Source organism: Corylus avellana, chromosome 5 (genome assembly GCF_965113065.1).
Source record: "Corylus avellana chromosome 5, dhCorAvel1.hap1.2, whole genome shotgun sequence".
In the NCBI taxonomy this organism is placed as follows: Eukaryota; Viridiplantae; Streptophyta; class Magnoliopsida; order Fagales; family Betulaceae; genus Corylus; species Corylus avellana.
In genome coordinates this window covers 12,660,796-12,683,352 of record NC_142494.1, presented here as the reverse complement: position 1 = coordinate 12,683,352, position 22,557 = coordinate 12,660,796, and the positions used below count along the sequence as shown (strand labels likewise).

Below are 22,557 nucleotides of genomic sequence, written 5' to 3'. Positions count from 1 at the left end.
ATAGAGGACTCAAGCAATAAGGTGCGAACAATGTCCAAGAGATGTCGGTTCTTTTGTTCCACCACCCCATTTTGCTAAGGAGTATATGGACAAGAACGCTAAGAGACAATTCCTTTGTGGTGTAAGAAATCATGAAACTTGTGGGACATGTATTCCTCACCAGAATCAGACCTCAAAATCTTAATATTTGTAAAAAATTGGTTCTCAATATATGCTACAAAGGTCTGAAAAACAGATAGGACCTCAGATTTGGCCCGAAGAAAATAGACCCACGTATACCGACTAAAATCATCTATGAATGTCACAAAATATTTATATCGAGCATGAGAAATTACAGGAGAAGTGTCCCATACATCACTATGCACAATATCAAAGCATTTTACAACACGACTACCATGTGAAGAAAACAAAAGAGTCTTACTCTTACCAAGTTTGCATACAGAACAGTCAAATAACAAATTTTTAGAAACACGTTCTTTATTGCCTAACAAACCAGAATTTAACATATGAGACAGAATAACAGAGTTTGGATGACCCAAACGTTTGTGCCATACTTCGTTCGGAGTGTTAACTGTCATACAAGCCAAAGATAAACAATTAGGAATGGAAAGTGTAGTGGAAATAGTCTGCCCACTTTAGGCCCCTTCGCGAGTATCTTCCTCAACATCTGATCCTGCACAAGACAACTGTCACAAGAGAAATCGACATCATAGTTTTTTTCAACTAACTGGCCAACTGAAATAAGACTATTAGAAAGTCCAAGAGATACATAAACATCTTTGAATGAAGGATTGATATCTCCTACTTCATTAATAGCTAAATGACTCCCATTAGCTACTTGAATATAGGATGAACCATGATATGGACAAACATTGCAAAGAGTATCAGACGATCTGGTCATATGATTAGATGCAGCAGAATCAATAAGCCAAGATTTAGACGAACTAGTACCATTACCTTGGAGCCCTAAGGTGGAAAAGGCTAACATGATCATCTGCTGGACCATTTCAAGAGTAAGAACAGTTGATCCGGCCGCAGACGAAGAAGCTGAGGACATCACTAGAGTAGAAGAGGTGTTCACTGAAGCCTGATAGGCAGTAGCTTGACGATTCTGAGGCCGAGTGGGACATTCTCTGATAAAGTGGCCCGGTTTCTTACAGTAGTTGCAAGATTTCTTTGCACGGTTGGCGGCAATATGACCATACTCCTTGCAGTTGAAACACTAGACCTTGCGCATATCCTTACCCTTCCCTTTCCCATAGGCTGCATAGGCTACTGGATTCGGGTTGGAATCTTGCTGGAACGTAGCCTATGTGAGAAGATGTTGTTCCTTGCGAAATAATTCTCCAAAGCAAACATCCAAAGATGGAGAAGGATCTCGGTTCATTAAATTTGAGCGAGTAACCTCAAATTTAAATCGCAATTTCATCAGGAATTGATCTCTCTTGCTTTGCTCATGAACAGCCAGAACAACAGAGAGAGATGTAGCAGGTACCTTCGCATAAACCATATCAGAAAATTCTCCCCACAAATTCTGAAAACCAAAAAAATACTCTGGAATGAAGAGATTGTCTTGAGTGTAACTAGCAATCTCATATTCCAACTGAAAACGGCGTGCGGTATTGTCCTAGTGATAAACCTTCAGCAAATACTCCCACATAGTCTTTGCAGTCTTATAAGGCCTCAGATTGAGCACAATAAGAGGATCAATAGACCCTAAGATCTAGGACATACGTGCATCCTTGACCCTCCACTTAGCCAACTCCTTAGTCTCTGTAGGAGCTAGATCACTACTATCAATATGGCCCCACAACTCTTTTCCCGTAACAAATAATTGAAACTGGAATTCCCAAGCAAAATAATTTTTTTCCAGTAAAACGGACCCCAAAAGTCTCGCTAGAAAACATGATGAAATCAAAAATTAGAAATTATAAAACCTGATAAAGGAGTAACAGGCCCACCAGATTAGCAACCCAAACAGCAACCAAGCCCAAGCCCAACAAGCCCAAGTCCAAGCAGGCCAAATAGCAATCCTAATTTGATGATTGTTGACCACACCAAGCCCAAGCCGCAAGCCCAAGTCCAAACTGCAACCCACCCAGCAAGCACTAAACCAGAACCAAGAATGCTTAAACAACAAGCCCAAATCCATGCTCACCGTACCAAGAATGCGACACTCCACGCTCACCGCACCAAAAACTAACAGTAAGCCGACAGTCCACGCTTACCGCACCAATAACAACCGACAATCCACACGACAACGTTAGCAACAGAACCAGATAGAGACAACAACGTCAGCAACGAGAGCGTCACCGACGAGAGCGAGATCGAAGTCTACAACCCCAACTCCTCTAGAAATCTCCGGCAGCCACAAAACCTCCACGCTGGCAATAGAACTAGACAACGACGACAACGTTAGCAACAAGAGCGTCACCGACGAGAGCGAGATCGAAGCCAACAGCCCCAACTCCTCCAGAAATCTCCGACAGCCCCAAAACCTCCACGCCGGCTCAAGATCTCTTCTCAGGATGTATGGATAAGAACCTAACTTTTTGAGTGATATGTGTTAATGTGTGTGTTTATTTTCTTGACTTTTGATGATGATTGAATTGGGCTGTTACGTTTTAAGGTTGAGGAAAACATTGGCAAGTTTGCGAAGAAAGGTCTGACACCATCGCAGATCGGTGTGATTCTTTGTGACTCGCATGGTATTGCTCAAGTGAGGAGTATCAATGGAAGCAAGATCCTTTGCATTCTCAAGGCTCACGGTACCTTTTTTTTTTCAATCTCTTTTATGGGTTTAAGCTCTGTTTGGGATTCTGAGAAAATGTGGGCCGGGCGTAATGGAATGGGAATTTTTTGGCGACATATATTCTTAATAGCATTTGGTGTACCAAAAAAAAGTTATATGCTCTGTGTGAATTGTGATGATATGAAAGTGATAGATATAAGACGTGATTGATTTCGTATGGTTTCTACTTGTTTTACTGAAGACATTAGTTGATTGACCCCAAGATGTTGGACTCGAGCTAGCATGGGAATTGGTTATTTTTACCTATTTTCTTGTTGGGTTCTTTAATGGAAATGGTGAGATTCAAAGCTTTGATTCTATTTATATAATTTTCAAGTAACATATGATTCTAGTTTGGGGCACATTAGGATTTTTCGTTTTTGTTGTAGAATTTCTTTGTATCTTTTTGTTTGGTTTGTTTAATTGTTTCTTATTTTGATCTGGTTAGGCCTTGCACCTGAAATTCCGGAGGATCTGTACCATTTTATCAAGAAGGCAGTGTCTATCCCGAAGCATCTTGAGAGGAACAGGAAGGATAAGGATTCGAAGTTCAGGTTGATTCTGGTTGAGAGCAGGATTCACAGGCTTGCTCGCTACTACAAAAAAACAAAGAAGCTTCCTCCTGTCTGGAAATAGTAAGTCTCTCAAGATTATGTGTTTGATAATCTTAATGCTTTGCGTTCACATATAGAACTGGTTGATTACTGTGGTTGAATTAGGATCCTTATGATATTGCTTTTTCTATTTTCTATTTATGTGAAATCTAAACTTGTTGATTTGAACTTTTATCTTTTAATTTGTTCTATATATTGTATATTTGAATTATAGTATGTGAGTTTCATTTTGTATGATTTGCAAGGTAACATCTATTGTGTTGAAGATAAGATAGAAATTATCGCCAAGTGCATTTATTTGCCTACACTTTTTTTGGAAGGGGGTGTGGGGTTGTAAGGGATTAGGTAGAGGAATGGTCATGGTTTCTTGAATGAGACTATAGTCTCCCATCCTTCCTATGATTAGAATATTTGGATGGGATTAGGGCTGTTAAGTGAGCGAAGCGTGTCGCGAGTGTAACATCCCCAGCCCGTTAAGGCTGAGTTTGCCACTTTTCTTCTTTTTCAAAAGTTCTTGCAAAGATCTATAAGGTCTATCAGAGTACTTAATTTTAAAGGATACGATAAATGTATAAAACATTATTCAAGAGATTTTATTACAAGCGAGATTAGAAAACATTAAACTTTAGTTGCGGAATATCATATTATTACAATAATTGATATGAAAAGACTTTGAAAGTTAATAATTATTCCCGCCCCCATTCCGGCCTTCTATTCCAGCGTCCTTTCTACCTGAAAACAAGAAATAAAACTGAATGAGCCCAAAGGGGCCCAGCAAGTAAAATCCACAACCATAAATAGTTTTGCTCCTTGTTATCAGTTTTTGAAAATTGTTTTCATAATTAAATATACATCCAGCCATAATAATACATGTATGTACGGTTGCATCTTCCGTAGCATATACGTACTATTACATCTAATATTAGATCATCGTCATAAATCATCTTTATAAATCATCATCATAATGCATCGCTATAAATCATCATTGTAAATCATCATAGTATATCATCGTTGAAATTATATTATCATTTTCTCATATTAGGGCCCATGTACACTATTACCCCTGTGTACGAGGGTTGCGGGTCCTTGTGACCATGGCACTGAACTGTGGCCTCAGCCATGCCCGACCGTTAATTAACTCTTTTCTTGGTGCACTCAACGGTCATGTTGATGGAATACCACCTTCTGGCATAGCCTCCTTCAGTGGTTTCGCCTCCATCCGAGTATCGGTACCGAACTCATCTCATCTTATCTTGGGGCCAAAAATACTCTCCTCCATACATGTGTCCTCATTTCATAAACATTTAACTCATTTCTTGTACTTTTCTTTGTACTTCTTTTGATGAATCTTAGGGCAACATGTAGGAGGGTTTATCATCATTCTTCTTTCTTATATTCATCATCATTTTCTCAACTTTCTTTTCTAAAAAATGGAAACTTTTCCAAATATAAACTTGTGTACTTAGAAAGCATTTAAAGAAATAGAAACTTTCTAAATAATTCTTTTAGAAATCCTTTATGCATGCAACATATCTCCATGACAGGTAAATAAAATAATCATTTACAGTTTGATACAAGAATGAATAAATAGCATGACATGAAGTAATTTTAGAAGGGGTAGTGAATTTACTTACTTCTAGACTGAAGCTAAAAGTGGTCTGAAGGATCTAGTTGCTCCAATCTGACTAACACTACTAGTATATCTTTCAAACTAATTTCTCAAGTCCGTTCTCTCTCGTGTTCTTTCTTTCTTGCAACGCTTTGTCTCGCCCTTTCTCTCTCTGTTTCGTGTAAACACTTTCAGAAAGAAGAAAGACCGAGTAGAAAACGGAAGAATGAAGAATATGTGGAAGAGAAGGGAGTGGAGTGGTGAAATTTGTGAAGGGTGAGGACTCTATTTATAGGAAACCATCTCCATCTACCAATCTTCATCTATAAACCTTCATCCACTAATCTTTATCTATAATTCTCCATCTACTAGTACTTATCTATAAATCTCCATCTACTAGCACTTATCTATAAATCTCCATCTACTAGTATCCATCTATAAATCTCCATCTACTATTATACCTACCATTGATTATTCTACCTTCCATTTTACTATCATATTATTACCAATTACCATTCTCTAATTATCACTCTCGGTAATATCATAAATTTCCCAAGAATTAACATCATTGCCTAATATGAATATTAATATAATCATAGCATCAAATTAATATTTCTAAAATAAGATTTTCAAAATCTGAGGTGCTACAGCGAGCAAGCTCGGGCTCGGCTCGTACTCGACTCGAATATTAAATGAAGCGTTTCATGAACACAAATACTGGCTTGAATATTAAACAAAGCAAGCTTGACTTGACTCGGCTAAGCTCGTGAGCAAGCTCGTATAAGGCTCGCCTCGCTTATTAGACTTGGCTCGTATATTTTTTATTAAGTAACAAATAACAATATATAGTCAACATTACTCATTTACTCAATAATAACAAATATATTATATACCTTTGTTTTTTTGTTATTTATGCATATGTGTGTGTATATATATATATATATATATATATATATATATATTAATGTATACATATATAATATATATATATATATATAGTAAATAATAAGAAATATATGATATTATCATTAATCATTTTATCATATGATATAATCATATAGTACAACCATATAAGTTATTGTGTCATTTAATACAAATATTATAATTAGATAGTTTATACTTTGGAAATTTGAATAGTATATGGTATATCACATAATCATTAATCATTATATAATCATATGGTACATTTGTATAAGTTATTGCGTTATTTAATCAATACATTATAATTATATACTTTATTCTTATAAAACATATATGATGTATCACATGATCTTAGATCTAAGATAATATTAATATTAATTGTGAGATAATATGATCATAAAATTTAAGTATGAGTGTATGACCATTAGATAATTATGAATTTATTACTTAAAGTTTGACTGTTTGAGTATTACTATTAGATTAAATGATTAATAATTAAGTAACTAATATGTTTCTTATAATTTATACATTATAATCACAATTTACGGTAAGTAAAAACTTAACAATTTGAATTTAAATCATATATCATGAATCGTGATAATGAGAACATATAATATAAGTATATAAGTTGTAAGAATTAACATTGACCCATTACCCATATAAATTAGATAATGATACAATCATATAACTGTATAAGTATATAAATGTTCACATATAAGATACAATATATATTAATATTGACGTTATATACTTGACCCGTGTTAAGCATTAACATTTTAACATATTAACTAAATAATATTATATGTATTATGATAATAGTGATCAGTGTGTGACATAAAGCGTCTTACGTTGTGATTTGAAAAATACTTAATCTAAAATAAGAAAAAAAAAAAAAAGAAAAAAAACGCGATTGAAAAAAATACAATTTTTTAAATCGTAATTATTGAAATTGAAATAACAAATTAACCCTAAATAATACTACATAACACAATTTTTATTCCTAATTCCTAAATTTTGAATTTTGAATTTTTTATTAAATTTAATCGTAGCCGACCAATTTAATTGAATTTAATCTTGGCCGTTGAATTTAATCTATAGTATATAAGTGTAAACCAATTTGAAAGAATTATATGGTGCTCCACATGACATAATAAGCTTATTAATCTAATGTTCTAAATTGAATAAGAAAGTCAAGATCCTAATAAACAGTATAGATCATCTACTATGCTTGCATGGAACCGGTTTCACTATCAGACGCACACAGAGGATTAATTTCAGGTGAATAGATTCCAGGATTAATTCCGTAATGCATGCGCTTTGTCAGTGGATTCTCGCCGTCCAAAATGTTTTAATGATCTAATAGCCGTTTGATGGTATTAATGGATGACAGCTATCAAGCATTTACTACGAAGTATGTATATGGTGTAACAGAGACACCGTAAACTTATCTTATTTGATCTAGTTTGAAGAGTAATATTAAATGTTGAAAACGTATATATAATCAATGGATCATATTGAACAAGCACACCATATCTAAAGACAGCCACATGGGATAAGCATTTTAGTAAAACTAATCAAACCGTTAATATTTAAAATTTAATTATTTTTCCAAATTCAACTGTTGCAAATTAGAAAACCCAAATTTAACCTAAATCTATCATCTCTGATCTGTCCATTCTCTCGACTCTCCTCTCAGAGTCTCCACCATCCTCCTCGCCTCCTATCTCTGTTGCCGCTCCTACCACTCCCCGAGTGCCCCCAACAGCAACCACCTCCACCACCGCAGCAACCACACACCTCGACGCCTGGCTGAAGCTGAACGGCTCGTGCCCGGTTTCCAGGAACTTGCCGCTGCCAACCCCGCTGTCCACGCCGCTCTCGGAGGTCGTTTCACTCTCGCAGTACGCCGCGGATCGGAGGCGGAGGAGGTGATAAGATTTGTGGGTTTTTCTTTTCTTTTTGTTTTTTTTTTCTCCGTTTCTTCTTGGGTGGTGGGTGGTTTGGGGTTTTGCCGTTTGATGTGTTTGTTTGGTTGCCCAGAAAAATGTGTAAATATTTTTGGATAGATAGGTATTGGGGTTTCTGTTTTTTACTGAATCATGGTTTGTGTTTGATGAAATTAGAGCAGAAAAAGTATCTTCGTCTTATTAAACAGATGGGTGTTGGTCTTTCACATAATATAAATTCTAGGATTGAATCATTTTTGCCAAATGCATGTACATATACATCCCAAAATTAATCGAGCTTGAGCTCGAGCTCGACCAAAATAGACCAGCTCGAGCTCGAGCAGGGTTCCAACCCTATCGAGCCGAGCTGGAGCAACATTTCTAGGCTCGTGTCGAGCTCGAGCCTGGCCTCAAAGTAAACGAGCCGAGCCCGGACAAGCCAAGCTCGCCCAAGCTCGGCTCGTTTACATCCCCTAGATGGGATAGTATCAGATATCTACATTCCATATCCTTCTTTTGAACTGGAGCAACGGCCATACATTGAAACTTAGAAAGAAATGGTTCACCAATATTTTACCAGATGCTTGTGGACCAGATGTGGTCAAAAACATTTACTAGAAGTAGTTACCTTTAAAAATTTTTAGGGGAAAAATTTGTAGAGGACGACAGCCGCAGGGATGACATACAGCTGTATAAGAAAAGAAAACCTTTTATAGGATTGTCTACTTGACTGTTGTGGGCTTGTAACTTTATTTGTTGGCCACCTTTGAAGTCCCAGATTAGGGAGGATTTGGTTTAGATACCCTGGTTTTGATTTGGTGCATGCCATCAGATATAATTGATTGTTCATGTTCATTGTGGATTACAAACCATTAAAGTGTTTGAAATCTATTATTTATGTTTTCGGCCATGTTTTTGGTTGTGATTCTCCTTTCACCACACAACCCCCCTGCCCAAAAAAGAGCAAAAATCTCGTTTTTCTCCTCATTTACTTAATGAATCCAAATAAAGAAATTGGCCATAAACTGGCTTGGCTTAGTGCCTGGTTTTGGGTTTGGGCTATTTGATGTCCCTTCTCTGAGTTTACCCTTTTTTTCTGAACAAACATCCAGTTCAATGTTGTCCTTGTAGGTGTAGGGGAATAGAGCACTTAAATTTGTTTGAAGTACCTCACAAGAGAATGTTTGTTTCATAATTTGTTTGAGTCATCTAAAGAGGCCATACTCAAAAGAAAAATATCAATGCTGTAGGTTTATTTTTGATTGTTTTTTTGAACAATCTATGAACACAGATCAACCCCAGCTTTATTGTTCTCTTTGTCTTTGTTGTCATAGATTTTTGTTTAACAATTAAAATATGGAATAGCTCTCTGGTTGCAACACCTGGGTTAAGAAGCTTTTAGTCTTCATGCTTGATTTTTTATCTGACACTGTACAGACTATTAATTGGCATTAACAAAATTGACTAAAAGTTCACAATATGGCCTCTTTAGATGACTCAAATAAGAATCTTATGGCCAAACAGCGCTTCTTCTTGATCTATCCTTTTGGATGCTATAGTAAACTTTTTTTTTTTGGTTCAGTTACAGAAATGTACAACAATGTAGGAAGCCAGGCTGGGGTGACAATACCGCCAACAAATTCTCAGCCTAATCCATTTGGAAATGCTTTTTATGGAGCTGGTTCAGGGCTTATCCGAGGTGGATTGGGTGCATATGGAGAAAAAATCTTAGGATCGAGCTCTGAATATGTGCAAAGCAATGTAAGTAGCACATAAGTTTATGATCTAAGATACCATTATTGTTTAAGCTTGAAAGAAAATAATATTCATGATAACTTGGATGTTGTCATGTATGTGCTCCAAGTTATATTTTTTTATATGACAGGATCTTAGTTGATTTAGGGATCTTCAGAATTAGCAAAATTTGAAGTTTATTTTCAAAACTGTTCATTCAAGGGTAGCATGATGCTCCATCTTGGATTAGTTAATTGTGTTTTATCTAGCAGTTCAATACACACATAGGTAGTTGGGGACATCACCGTAAATTTAACATAAAATGATAATTCTCTTTTTTTGTTACTCATTCAGTCCCATAGTAGTTGAAACTTTGCAAGTAACATGCATGTTAATGGAAAAAGAACTTTCTAAAATACCCTTAGATGGGCCAAGAAACACGGGTTCAAATTTAAGGGGATTTGGGAAGTTAAATGGATAAATGCTTTCAATTTTTAAAACCTTCATCTATTTTGGGACAACATAAAAAGGAAACCCACTATCTATCTATAGGATGGAGGGATTATATGTATATATTTTTAAATCAAAATATGTGATTGCCTTTCCTCTTAACCAATTATTGAGAATACCATATACATATCTAAAAGGCTACTTACAACTACAGCTATTGCTCAACTAAGCTCTAATCTTATTTAAATTAGTATTGGATTAGTAGATCCTTTAAATTAATTGAGTCTAGCCACTTACATGTTTCAGCCATTCTGTCCCATCTAAGATCATACACTCAATCACCCCCTTCTTTACTCCTTACTTCTAGCTGTGTTATTTTAGGTTTCCATTTACTCTTTTCCACTTCATTTTGAAATTTTGGATTTATTATGTGAAAAATATATTTGACTCTTTCATTGTTGATGGACATCTCAAGCCCCTTGTATAAAAGTCATAAAAATCCTAGAGTCAGTCCCTTAAATTTCTGGGCTATCTTGTGCAAAAGCATTTTTTCGATTGCATTCTTGATCCTGTTTGTTCTTTATCTTTGATATTTTGTGCACAAATGAAACAGATAAGTCGGTACTTCTCAGATCCCCAATATTATTTCCAAGTGAATGACCACTATGTGAGGAACAAATTGAAGGTTGTTCTGTTTCCATTCCTGCACAGGGTAGGCACTATTCACATTCTGTTTTCCTCTAGTTGACCCATTTTGTTTTCCTTCTATAGTAGTTACATCTTTCTCTCTTATTTTCCTTGTCTTCAGGGCCATTGGACACGGATAACTGAGCCAGTAGGTGGCAGGCTCTCTTATAAACCCCCAATTTATGACATAAATGCGCCAGACCTCTACATTCCATTTATGGCATTTGGTACCTATGTTGTTCTTGCTGGCTTCTCATTGGGTCTTCAGGGAAAGTAAGTGAATATTGTTTCTAATATTTATGTAATTGTAGTCATCTTCCTCTTTTATTTCAGATCACATGAAACTGATTATTTTCCCTAATTCTGTTAGCATTAAAGTGAGCAATGCTTATGTCTAATTGCTATATTTTTCACTATTGCATTTTGATGATCTTGTGGTCATAATCCTAATTCACTGCATACCGTTGTATGAAGTAGTCAGCATAGAAAAAGTTCCTTTCCTTGGAAGCTGATTTTTTTTTCAGATTGATTATTGGAATCAACACAAATTAAATAGAATTGATTATTGTCTTTGCTTCCAAAATAAATCTGAGTATTTCCAAAGTGCTAATATTGACAGTAAATATGGCATTATTTACTCAGGCTATTTGATGGCAGTTCTGGGAGCTATATCATCTCTCTCTCCCTCTCTCTCTTCCTCCCCCCCTCCCCAAATAAGAATTTCACTGCATTTTAAAGCTTAAGTGATATACTGTAAAGGTTAAAGTTTGTAAACAACAGTGAAGACGTACTAGTGATGGCAGTATGGTGCTAGAGGTGGTCAGAGGTGGTTGCCTGTTTGCAATGGTAACACTGTAGCCATTATGACCAAGTATAAGCATATTTTTCTTTTTTCTTCACCCCAGCTGTGTTTAGGGGTTCAATTTTTCTGTTTTGTCCCCCCCCCCTTCTTCTCTCTCTTCTTAAACAAGAGCTAGAAAAGTGGTTCACAGGTTCTCTAAATATGTATAGATTTATCTTCTTTCTGTTAATGAATGGCCTATGGGAGAGAGGTTCTGGAACTGTGAATTGGGGTACCGCATGTTTACCAGAGCTAGAAAAGTGGTTCACAGGTTCTCTAAATATGTATAGATTTATCTTCTTTCTGTTAATGAATGGCCTATGGGAGAGAGGTTCTGGAACTGTGAATTGGGGTACCGCATGTTTACCAGACCCTTTTCCAAATGGGGTATGATGCAGCTTTGGGCCTTGTCCGCTGGCCAGACCACCTTGTTTTACTGGTTGGTCATTATTCTTTCAAGACCTGCATGTTATTGGGGCAGAATCTTGCCTTTGCAATCAATCATAAAGCTTGGATAGGTTTGATAAAAGTTTTTCTCGTCAGAAGTGTTGGTTGATTCCACCTCTCACAATTGAGTGAATCTAGAATTATCCTTCTGTTCAGTTGCAGAAGCTGCGTGAACTTCCTCATGGTCCTTTTCGAATTCCGTTTTGTGACATCAATTTTTGTTATTTAGTTATTATTTTGGTGTTGTCTCCTTTTCTTGATACAATGTTGAAATCAAATCATTTCATTTTCTTAATGTTTCAGCACTCCATCTCCTTTATTTCCTTTTTCTCTTCTTGGTCTGCACATTTTCTAAAACATTTTCATTTATTGCCAGGTTTAGCCCAGAAGCTCTGAACTGGTTGTTTATCAAGGGATTGCTTGGGTGGTTTCTGCAAGTCGCACTTCTGAAAGTGACATTGCTTTCACTGGGTAGTGGGGAGGCACCCTTGCTGGACATTGTGGCTTATGCAGGATATACTTTCACAGGAATGTGTTTGGCTGTCCTCGGGAAGATAATATGGGGATACTCGTACTATGCTTTAATGCCTTGGACCTGCTTATGCATGGGTATCTTCTTAGTGAAGACGATGAAGAGAGTCCTCTTTGCAGAAGTGAGGAGTTATGATTCGAGCAGGCACCACTATCTCTTGCTCTTTATTGCTTTGGCTCAGTTTCCACTTTTCACATGGCTTGGCAACATTAGTGTTAATTGGCTTATATAACTTGCTTTCTTTTATGCTGTAGTTAGAAACAGTTTGTGTTCATAGCAATTTTCTCGATCTTATATCAATTGGCTGCTCTTTGCTCCCAGAATATTCAACAATTATGAACTTTTCTCTTTTTGGCATGTTTGCTGTTTGTGGTGTTATCGGAAATGTAATATGTAAACATTGGAAGAAGCAGTGAATACATGGAAGTAGGAAGACACACCTAAGCAGAAATTCGTCGATGAATAGAAGATGGGTACATGGTTTTCAAATTCATTGTGATTTTATTCTATTTATTCAATGAGCATACGAAAAGCTCTCCATGGTTCTTCACTACCTAATCATGCATGCATAAGAGCCAAGGTGGGCCTTAGTAGCCTACAGCAGGAACCAACCTTTGGAGGATCATGTTCAAGATCCACAAAAAGCAGCTGTGCTTCTGAGCTCAAGCTTAACCTAACATGCTCAGCAAGTCCTCGCACATGTATCAAATATATCATATCTTCTATAACTGTTACTCTCAAATGCTCAAAAATGGGTGACTCTTGCATGTATTTATATTAACAATTAAAGTATATTAATTTTTAACAAACAAGATCCTCCTACTAAGCAAAAGGAAAGGGGAAAATGTTATTATGAGCTATCACAAGCATGATTATTCATCATCTAGCAAAATTTCACCTAAATGAACAGTCCAAAGTTTGTTTAAAGAAACAGTTTGTTATCCAAAAATGTGACTCCATCCCAGCACTTTTTTTTTTTTTTTTCTTTTTTTTAATAAGTAATCAAAATATTATTAAAAAGCAAAAGGCGTAATCTAGGTATACAAGAGAAACGCTCAGATAGAAAAAGAAAAAATAACAAGAAAATCATGAAAACTAAGCAAATTAGGAAAGACAATGCAGCTCTCTAGAGATAAAAAAGTATTGAAGAAAATCATTCTGACTCAAATTTTAAAAGGCAGAAAGAGAGTGGCCCGACCAAATTATAGATGATTAGTTTTGCTTAGTAACAAACCAAATTACCAATCACATTTCAATATGGCGAAGATTATTGAGTGGAACTTTGTAATATTTCTAGAGACAGAACATGCTTAATGGGTATAATTTGTGGAATTATAAAAGGCATTTCAAATACTTCATAACCAAATCATGATTCCAAAATAAGATGCCAAATTGTTTCACCTATTTAATTTGACATCAAGATTTAAAATTCCTAGAAATAAGGAAAATCATTGGGTGTGCAGCAAAACACAAAAAGAATTGAAAAAAAAAAATGATAATTAATTTAATCTATGATTTCACTTTCTCCCTCTCCCCCATTATCCTTATCCCCTTTCCTCCTATGACAAGAATATAACTATGGAAAGCTTGTGAAATTACTTTTTCTTCTCATGCGTCTCAGACCTCTCTGTAGCTAATGACAAGAAAATTTGTAGGAACCATCCCCCAATCATCATCATAGGAGTATCACGGTGAATAATTACCTAACATGCTATGTGCTCTTGTTCGAGATTACATGACATACTTTTTAAATGAATTTTGCCGCAAACTCAAAACATGAGAACCATAAAAGGGAAGAAATTTAAAAAATGAGTCAGCACTGATTTCTGAACAATGATGAAAACAATGTGAAAGTTCATAAATTACCATCACCAGGAGTCCTCTAAGTGATTGTAAAAAGAGACATTTTCTTATACATTTTCTTAAACTTATTGCAAATTAACAGTTTTAAGGGTGCTCCAATTGCTGTTTTTCACTTCGAGATAGGATTCTGGTCCGGTATGTATGTCTTTACATATTTCTCTTTAACATAAAGTGTTAAAGTTTAGAATGTCCGTCCTTGACCAAGAAAACACTGAAATTGATTTTAAGAGAGCACAAATAAAAAAGAATTGCATGCTGCAACAAGGCTCACTGCCATCTGCGCAAATGCATCTCCAGAACGTTGTGTTTTATTTTCTTCTCTTTTGCTCAGAGATTTCTCCTTCAACTTGCAAAACTCAACTAGCTTTTTGATCTTCCAGCCATTGGTGTAACGGCGTAAGTCTTATAGGGCAAGAGTTATATTTTATTAAAATTGCACCGCTTAGGACAAAGACCTATTTTTACTAAACCCAAAATGGTACAATTTGCGATAACAGCATCTATGCGGTAGTGAAAAGCTGGATCCGGGTCGTATAATGTGTGCAATAGCAACTCATCATGAGATTAACAAATTAACGGATGAGATTGAAAGGCTAAATCTTACCATTGGCATTTGGGCGTGAGAAGAGTAATCCGCAATAGCTAGCGTGGTTGTTGGGAGCAATTAAGAGTATTCACAATGAAGGAGCCAAATTTTTATGTAAAATAGCTTCTCAAAACTCACTTTTATCTAGTTTATTAGCTAATGGATTTTTAGATGTCTCTATATCGGATTAGCTATATTTCTATCTATTCTATTAAAATAATATTTTATTTTTAGTTTTTTATTAATTTTAATTCAAAAAACCAGTTCCATGAAAAAAAAAACACTAAAAACAACCAATCACCCCTTGAAAAGTGGAAAAAGATTTAGGAAAAAGAGAAAACAGGTGAGAAAAATAACAAAATAAAATGGCTTATGTTGAGAATAAGGTTGTATATTGAATCACAATGTATAATATACAGAAGGGGCCTATATATAGGCTAATAATAATGATCTAGTAGAATAAGGAAAGGTAAACCTAGTAGACTTAAAATACCAAAGAAAGTAAATAACAATAATATCATATTATTAATAACCCCCCACAAGCTCAAGGTGGAGTGCGAGAGACCAACTTGAGGTTGGACACAAGATCACGAAAACGCCCTGGAGGATGTGACTTTGTAAAGATGTCTGCGAGTTGATCACGGGACGTAGCAGAATGAAGCTGTAGTGAGCCTTGAAGAAGATGATGACGAATAAAATGACAATCAATCTCAATATATTTTGTCCGTTCATGAAAAACATCATTATGAGCAAACTGAATATCACTCTTGTTGTCACAGTATATAGGAGTAGCAAAAGAAAGAGAGACACTCATATCCTGTAATAGCCATCGCAACCAAAGAAGCTCCGCGGTAGTGTCAACTAGAGCATGATAATCTGCCTCAGTACTAAATCGAGCAACAACAATCTGTTTCTTACTTCGCCAAGAGATAAGCGAGGTGTCAAGTAGGAAACAGTAACCAGTGATAGAGCGACGATCTGTCGGATCACCCGCCCAATAAGCATCAATATAAGCATGCAGCTAGGGCCGACAATTTTGACACGACCCGCGAATCCGACACGAACACGACACGAAAAAACAGGTATTGGGTTTGGGTTAATCGGGTTCGGGTCGTAATCGGGTCTACCCGATTAAGACCCGGAAATTTCGTGTCTGGCAGGTCGACCCGCCAGACCTGGAATTTTTTTTTTTTTTTTTTTTTTTTTTTTTTTTTTTTTAAGTACAGACTTTAAGACTTACTTTACCATTTTCAGCCTTTGGGGACAAGGAAGCCTGCTTCAAGAAATAAGTTAATACATAATTACCAACAAAAGAGAAAGCCAACAAGAAAACTATGATTTTCATTGTTTAAATTAATTTTTTAACACTTTTGTTACATGTGGGACTAAATAATAAGTGGACTATTTTAATAAATGAACTTACTTCTTTTAACTTTTAACTTTTAAGTTTAGGTGAAATTATGAGTTTAGTAATTTATTTTGGAGTACAATTTGTCAATTACAGTAACTAATTTCCAATATATATATATATATATATATATATATATATATATATATATTTCTTATCCTTTATTAAAGCCTTTAATCTCTTGGAACTCAATTTTTTGCATTGACTATATTGATGTATTATTGTATTAGTATTATTATTACAATTTTGAATTTTATTTATTTTATTTTTTATATTTTATAGTTTAGGGTAATCGGGTTGTATCTACCCGATTAGACCCGGTTATTTTAAACGGGTAAAACGGGTCGTGTCGGGTTACCCGGCTATTTTCGTGTCATAATCGTGTCAAACCTGATTACCCGTTTAGCTAAACGGGTCGTGTCTGGGTATTGGCTAATCGTGTAACGGGTACCCGCGATCGTAATCGGGTCGTGTCAGGTACCCATTTTGCCACCCCTACATGCAGTTGTAGAGGAGACTGAGAGGAGAAATAAAGCCCATGAAATAATGTCCCCTTCAAGTACCGAAGAATGTGGAGGACAGCTGAGAAATGAGTGGAGCGAGGAGCAGCCATAAATTGACTAATCTGATGGACAGCATACGAGATATCAGATCGAGTGACAATAAGGTAGACAAGACTACCAACTAAATGCCGATATAAGGTAAAATCGTGAAGAGACTCACCATCATGAGGAGTGAGACGAGTATTAAGCTCAGTTGGTGTAACATCCCCATCCCGTTAGGGTTAGGTTTGTTAATGATTTTCTTACTTGCAAAGATCCATAAGGTTTATCAACTAAACAATACTAGTATAACAATGAATGCATGAAAGTCTAGAATATCATGTCTAAAAATAATAACCAAACTGAAATATTCTTGTTTAACAGAAATATGTCTCACAACGAGATAGATATCCTTATTAAAATAAATCTATCAATTTCTGAAAGAAAACTGTGCCAACGCACTTATTAACTTGACTAATATGAAATCATAAGAAATCCTAAATACGCCCGCCCCCATTCCGGCCTCCTAGTGCAGCCTGGTCACCACCTGAAACAAGAAATAAAAACGGATGAGCCCAAAGGGGGCCCAGTAAGTGAAATCCACAGCCATGAGCAGTTTTACTCCTTGTCCCGTTTCGAAAAATGGAACTCATAACTACATATGTTCCCAGTATATTTTTAAAGAAAACAGAAAGCAATTAAAATATATTTTCATCAATAAAATTTATGAGTTTTTATCTCATACTAGGGCCCATGTATACTGTTACCCCCATATACTAGGGTTGCGCGGTCCTTGCGACCTGGGATGAGATACTGTGGCCGCAGCCCCGTCCCCTGGCCAGCCGATTAACTCTGGGTGCACTCAGCATGGCAAAAAAATAAAACTATGATGGAACCACCTTCTGGCAAAGCCTCCTTCAGCGGTTGCGCCTCCATCCTTAGCATCGGTACCGAGCTTTTCTCTTGTTTCTCTTGGGCCAAAAATACACTCCTCCCTACATGTGCCCTCATTTTATAACATTCTTTTCTCATTGCTTGTACTTCTCTAGGGCAATATGTAGGAGGGTTTATGGTCATTGTCTCAAAATTCTCTTTAGAAACATCACTATTTTCACAATATTTCTTTTTCTCAAACTTGTCATGCATGTAGCAAAATTCCATAATATAAACAAAATAATCATTTGCAATTGAAAACAAATTTGCATAAATAGCATGACATGATAATTTTTATGGAAGGGATAATAAATTCACTTACCTCTTGACTGCAGTAAAATTTTCCTCTGACTGCTAACTAATCTCCTGAAGGAAATACAGACACATTACTACCTTCATACACGTCACCACAAAATATTCTACTACTATTATGAGTTGGCTTGCTAATAAATTGAGAATGAACTTACTTAGGTATTTAGGTATATCTTCTCATAAAATTTTCAGAATTTATTTTATTTAGTAGTACTCCTTTATGTATATATACTTTAAGTTCTTTCATACTATATATATATATATATATATATATATATATATATATATATATATATATATATGTATGTATATATATTTACACTGCCCACTACCCCATCTATATATATAGGTGAACAACTTGAATACCATATATATATATATACACGTCCGTTAGCATGTTATATGTATATATATATATATAACTTTACCAAATATATTGAACAATCAGGTGTATGTATATTTGAAATCCTTCAACTCATTATATATATATATATATATACACTTTAAAGTATTCATGTATATATATCTATAATTCCTTCAAATCACTAGATATATATATATATATGTAGCTGCACGTGAGGTGTAAACAAGAAGACAATCTCTTTCCCATTACAAGGCTACACGACAACCAAGGTAAGATGCTGAAATTTGACTCAAAATTGTGCTATTAACGATTATATATATATATCAGATGAAGAAAAGCAATTCTGTGAGGCCATACCTAACACACATAGGGAGAGCAACGTGACGAGGGAAAAGTGAGCGGCAGGAAAGTTCCTTCTTTTTTTTTTCTTTCTTTCTTTCTCTCTTGGTGTGCGGCAAGCTTGTTTCACTCCTTTAAATAGGCTGAGTAGAAGATCAGAGGAAATAGGTTTTCAAGGAGCTTAGGGTTTTTTTTTTTTTTTTTTTTTTTTTTTTTTTTCTTTTGGTAGTCGGCGCCTAGGGCTGGGCTTCAATATATATATATATACTATTATTATATTTAACTCTTTTATTTTATTTACTTATTATTATTATTATTATTACTATTATTATTATGTATTATTATTATATATTTTTAATTTGTCCATTCTCATTGTTAACCTAAGCCAACCCTTTTTTTTTAAAAAAAAAAATCTACGAGTCAACTAAAAAATACTCTAAAGGGACTTAGGATTGTTACAGTTGGTGTGTCGACAATCTTACTATCTGTGAGAGGGAAAGCAGATCAGATATATACTTGGCCTGTGTTAAATAATAACCATCAGAAGAAGATGAGATCTCAAGACCAAGAAAATAGCTAAGAGGGCCAACATCTTTCATCTCAAAGTGCTGACTAAGAAACTATTTAAGTTCTTGAATACCAGTGATATCATCTCCAGTGATAATCATGTCATCAACATATAGTAGAAGAAGTATGGTACCCCAGTCTGTGCGACAAATAAATAAGGCTGAATCATAAGAATTGATGGAGTAGCCAAGGCGAGAGATAGTGGTGCTAAACTTAGCAAACTATGCTCGAGGTGCTTAAGTCCATATAGAGCTCGACGAAGACAACAAACCTTGTTTGTTGGATGAGATAATGTAGGAGGTGGCTGCATATAGACTTTTTCACTTAAATCACCATTAAGGAAGGCATTGTTGACATCCATTTGACAAAGTGACCAATGTCGAGAGGTTGCAACAGCCAACAGAGCACACACAAAAGAGAGGTGAGCAATTGGAGCAAAAGTCTCCTCATAATCCACACCATATTCCTAAGTAAAACCTTTGGCCATAAGTCGAGCCTTGTATCTGTCAATAGTACCATCGGAACAAGTCTTGATTTTGTAAACCCACTTACACCCAACCACAGATTTTCCAAGAGGTAAGTCAACCAGATCCCATGTATTGTTCTTATGTAAAGCATCAAGTTCCTCTTTCATCACAGCCTGCCAAAGAGGGTTAGTAGAGGCCTTATGAAAGGAGTAAGGCTCATGCAAGGTAGCTAAGGCATGAAAGTAATGAAAATCCTGTAAATGAGATAGGAGAGATCTTATTCGGGTGGATTGATGAAGGTCAAGTGGTGGAGTGCAGACTGGATCCTCGGATGGAACAGAACCTAGGGAGGCAGGCGAAGAACTTGGGGACATAGGCGAAGCGGCGTCGAGGGCATCAGAACCTAGTGACGCAAGCAAAGTAGTGTTGAGGGCATTAGATGACTGCAATTCGAGCGAGAGAGACTCTGGCAAGACATTGGTGGTGGGAGTATGAGAAAGAGGAGACTCAAGAAGGGTAGTAAAGGAAGGGACGGATGGCATGCTGAATTTTCCGACTTCATGGAATAGTTGATGCTCCCAAAAAACTACATGACGGGAGATGCGAAGATGATGAGATACAGGATCATAACACCGGTAGCCCTTTTGTTCTACTCCATATCCAAGAAAACAACACAACCGAGAACGAGGCTCGAGTTTGGTGCACCCATGAGGTTGGAGTAAAACAAAACAAGTAGAACCAAAGACACAGAGATGGTGATATGAAGGGATAGAGCCAAACAACCGCTTGTGAGGAGTGCAATTATCAAGGATAGGGGTAGGCAACCTATTGATCGTGTAGACAGCCATAAGAGTGGCTTCACCCTAAAACGGGGTAGGAATAGATGTGGAAATGAGAAGAGCACGGACAGTGTCTAAAATGTGCCTAAGTTTACGTTCAACTCAACCATTTTGTTGTGAGGTGCCTGGATACGGCAAGTGAAGAACAGTGCCATAATGTTTGAGAATAGCTTGAAAATCATGTTGAGTATATTCTAAAGCATTATCAGAACAAAAAGCTTTGATAGGTTTTGGAAATTGGGTTTCAACCATTTTGGCAAAAGTACAATAAATGTCCAATAATTCAAAACGAGATTTCATTAAAAACACCCAAGTGTAACGAGAGAAATCATCAACAAAAATAACAAAATAACGTGAACCACTCATACTAGCAATAGGAGAAGGTCCCCAAACATTAAAATGAATTAAATCAAAAGAAGCAGTAGCATGAGACTCACTATTATTAAATGGCAAAGCCGGTTGTTTACCAAGTTGACATGAACTACAATCAAAAGAATTATTGGAAACTGAACCTAAGAAACCCTTTGAAGTGAAGCTAAAAGTTGAACACGAGAGGCAAATGCATGACCAATACGCGAATGCCAAAGTACAAGAGATGGTGATGACGAAGAGGCAGCAGCAGAGACGCCTGTGGCGGGGAGATGTAAGGATGAGAGTTTGAATATGCGCCAAATTCTATGCCCGGTCCCAATGGTCTGACTCGTTCAAGGATCCTGTACATGACACCAGAAAAGTAAAAACAATTCCATATCCAAGTTCACACAATTGGCCAACAGAAAGAAGATTGAAGGACAATTCAGGAACATGAAAAACTTCAGGAATAGAAAGGGAATGTGTATTGATAGTGCCTATATTTTTAACAGTCATAATGGAGCCATCAGGTGTGCGAATCAATGAGGAATGAGGTGATGGTACAGATGTGGTAGAGAAAGTAGGGTGAGGTGTCATGTGATTGTAACAAGCAGAGTCAAAGAGCCAAGGAGAAGAGGTACTTGGCAAAACTAAGAGGACAGAGAAAGATGCATTACCATAACAAGATAGGACGACCTGGTTGACTATTGTCTCGAAGTCAGCTGCAGATAGGGTGACACTGGATCCTGATGCGTGGCCAGAGGGAGCAACTGAAGAGGGAGCAGCTGGAGATGAAGCAGTTGGAGATAAACCACTCATAGTATGAGCAACTACTGTTGTGGGTGCATTAGATCTTTCCTTACGCCAACACTTGTCAATCGTGTGCCCTCGACGTCAACAATAGCGACAGTAGTTGTTATCGCGATATTTAGGAGGGAATCGAGGAGTACTTGACCTGTCATAATGCTCTCGCTGGAATAACGAAGAGCCAGAGGATGGTGCAGCCAACATTGTATGACTAGGCTGAGAGCACATAGTCTGCGATCTAGTCTCCACACAGACAAGTTCGAAGATGGCAGTGTCCAAAGTGGGAAGAGGAGAACGATGTAATAGTTGCACATGAACAGGCTCAAAATCATCACACAAGGCCATCAAAAATTGGTGAAGGCCATGTTGATCTCTACGGGTAACATACATCTCAGCATTAGTGGGATCCTTTCAAGTAGGATCAGAAACATCAATTTGGTTCCACAAAAATTGCATGCGAGCAAGAAAATCATTTATATTCTAATAAGATTCCTCCCTCAGATGGAAAAGCTCAAACAAAAGCTGATACTTGTGAGCACCATCTACAGAAGAATAACAAGAAGCAAGCATATCCTAAGCACCCTTTGCTTCATCAAAGCTTCCAAAA

General features: G+C 36.4%; 2 protein-coding genes and 1 long non-coding RNA gene across 6 annotated transcripts; 2 read left to right on the top strand and 1 right to left on the bottom strand.

Moving 5' to 3' along the window:
- Window positions 1-1,195: 1,195 nt before the first annotated feature.
- On the top strand, window positions 1,196-3,427 carry LOC132181858 (small ribosomal subunit protein uS15-like). The gene is made up of 4 exons (XM_088516763.1): window positions 1,196-1,285; window positions 2,420-2,530; window positions 2,630-2,768; window positions 3,240-3,427. The coding sequence occupies exons 1-4, from the start codon at window positions 1,196-1,198 to the stop codon at window positions 3,425-3,427; spliced, it is 528 nt and encodes a 175-aa protein (XP_088372889.1).
- Window positions 3,428-3,973: 546 nt separating this feature from the next.
- On the bottom strand, window positions 3,974-5,250 carry LOC148585797 (uncharacterized). The gene is made up of 2 exons (XR_015912057.1): window positions 5,040-5,250; window positions 3,974-4,137 (listed from the first exon to the last, which is right to left on the bottom strand). It is a non-coding gene; the product is annotated as an uncharacterized LOC148585797 (long non-coding RNA).
- Window positions 5,251-7,586: 2,336 nt separating this feature from the next.
- On the top strand, window positions 7,587-13,085 carry LOC132181445 (uncharacterized). Of its 4 annotated transcripts, none has more exons than XM_059594671.2 (5): window positions 7,587-7,863; window positions 9,470-9,642; window positions 10,679-10,777; window positions 10,874-11,025; window positions 12,417-13,085. In XM_059594671.2, exons 2-5 carry the CDS (start codon window positions 9,472-9,474, stop codon window positions 12,802-12,804), a joined length of 810 nt encoding a protein of 269 aa, XP_059450654.1. In that variant the 5' UTR covers window positions 7,587-7,863; window positions 9,470-9,471; the 3' UTR covers window positions 12,805-13,085. The 4 variants fall into 4 exon arrangements, with proteins under 4 accessions (XP_059450654.1, XP_059450655.1, XP_059450653.1 ...); XM_059594672.2 differs by having other exon boundaries at window positions 7,587-7,875; XM_059594670.2 differs by having other exon boundaries at window positions 7,587-7,875; window positions 9,464-9,642.
- Window positions 13,086-22,557: the final 9,472 nt, after the last annotated feature.

What these genes read in the sequence shown, in the direction of transcription:
- LOC132181445 (XM_059594671.2), top strand. Translation starts at nt 9,472, where the DNA reads ATGTACAACAATGTAGGAAGCCAGGCTGGGGTGACAATACCGCCAACA. An exon ending in TGTTTCCATTCCTGCACAGG is followed by an intron (nt 10,778 to 10,873) that starts GTAGGCACTATT and finishes CCTTGTCTTCAG; the next exon opens with GGCCATTGGACACGGATAAC. An exon ending in TCATTGGGTCTTCAGGGAAA is followed by an intron (nt 11,026 to 12,416) that starts GTAAGTGAATAT and finishes ATTTATTGCCAG; the next exon opens with GTTTAGCCCAGAAGCTCTGA.
- LOC132181858 (XM_088516763.1), top strand. Translation starts at nt 1,196, where the DNA reads ATGACCATACTCCTTGCAGTTGAAACACTAGACCTTGCGCATATCCTT. An exon ending in TCAAGATCTCTTCTCAGGAT is followed by an intron (nt 2,531 to 2,629) that starts GTATGGATAAGA and finishes TTACGTTTTAAG; the next exon opens with GTTGAGGAAAACATTGGCAA. An exon ending in TTGCATTCTCAAGGCTCACG is followed by an intron (nt 2,769 to 3,239) that starts GTACCTTTTTTT and finishes TGATCTGGTTAG; the next exon opens with GCCTTGCACCTGAAATTCCG.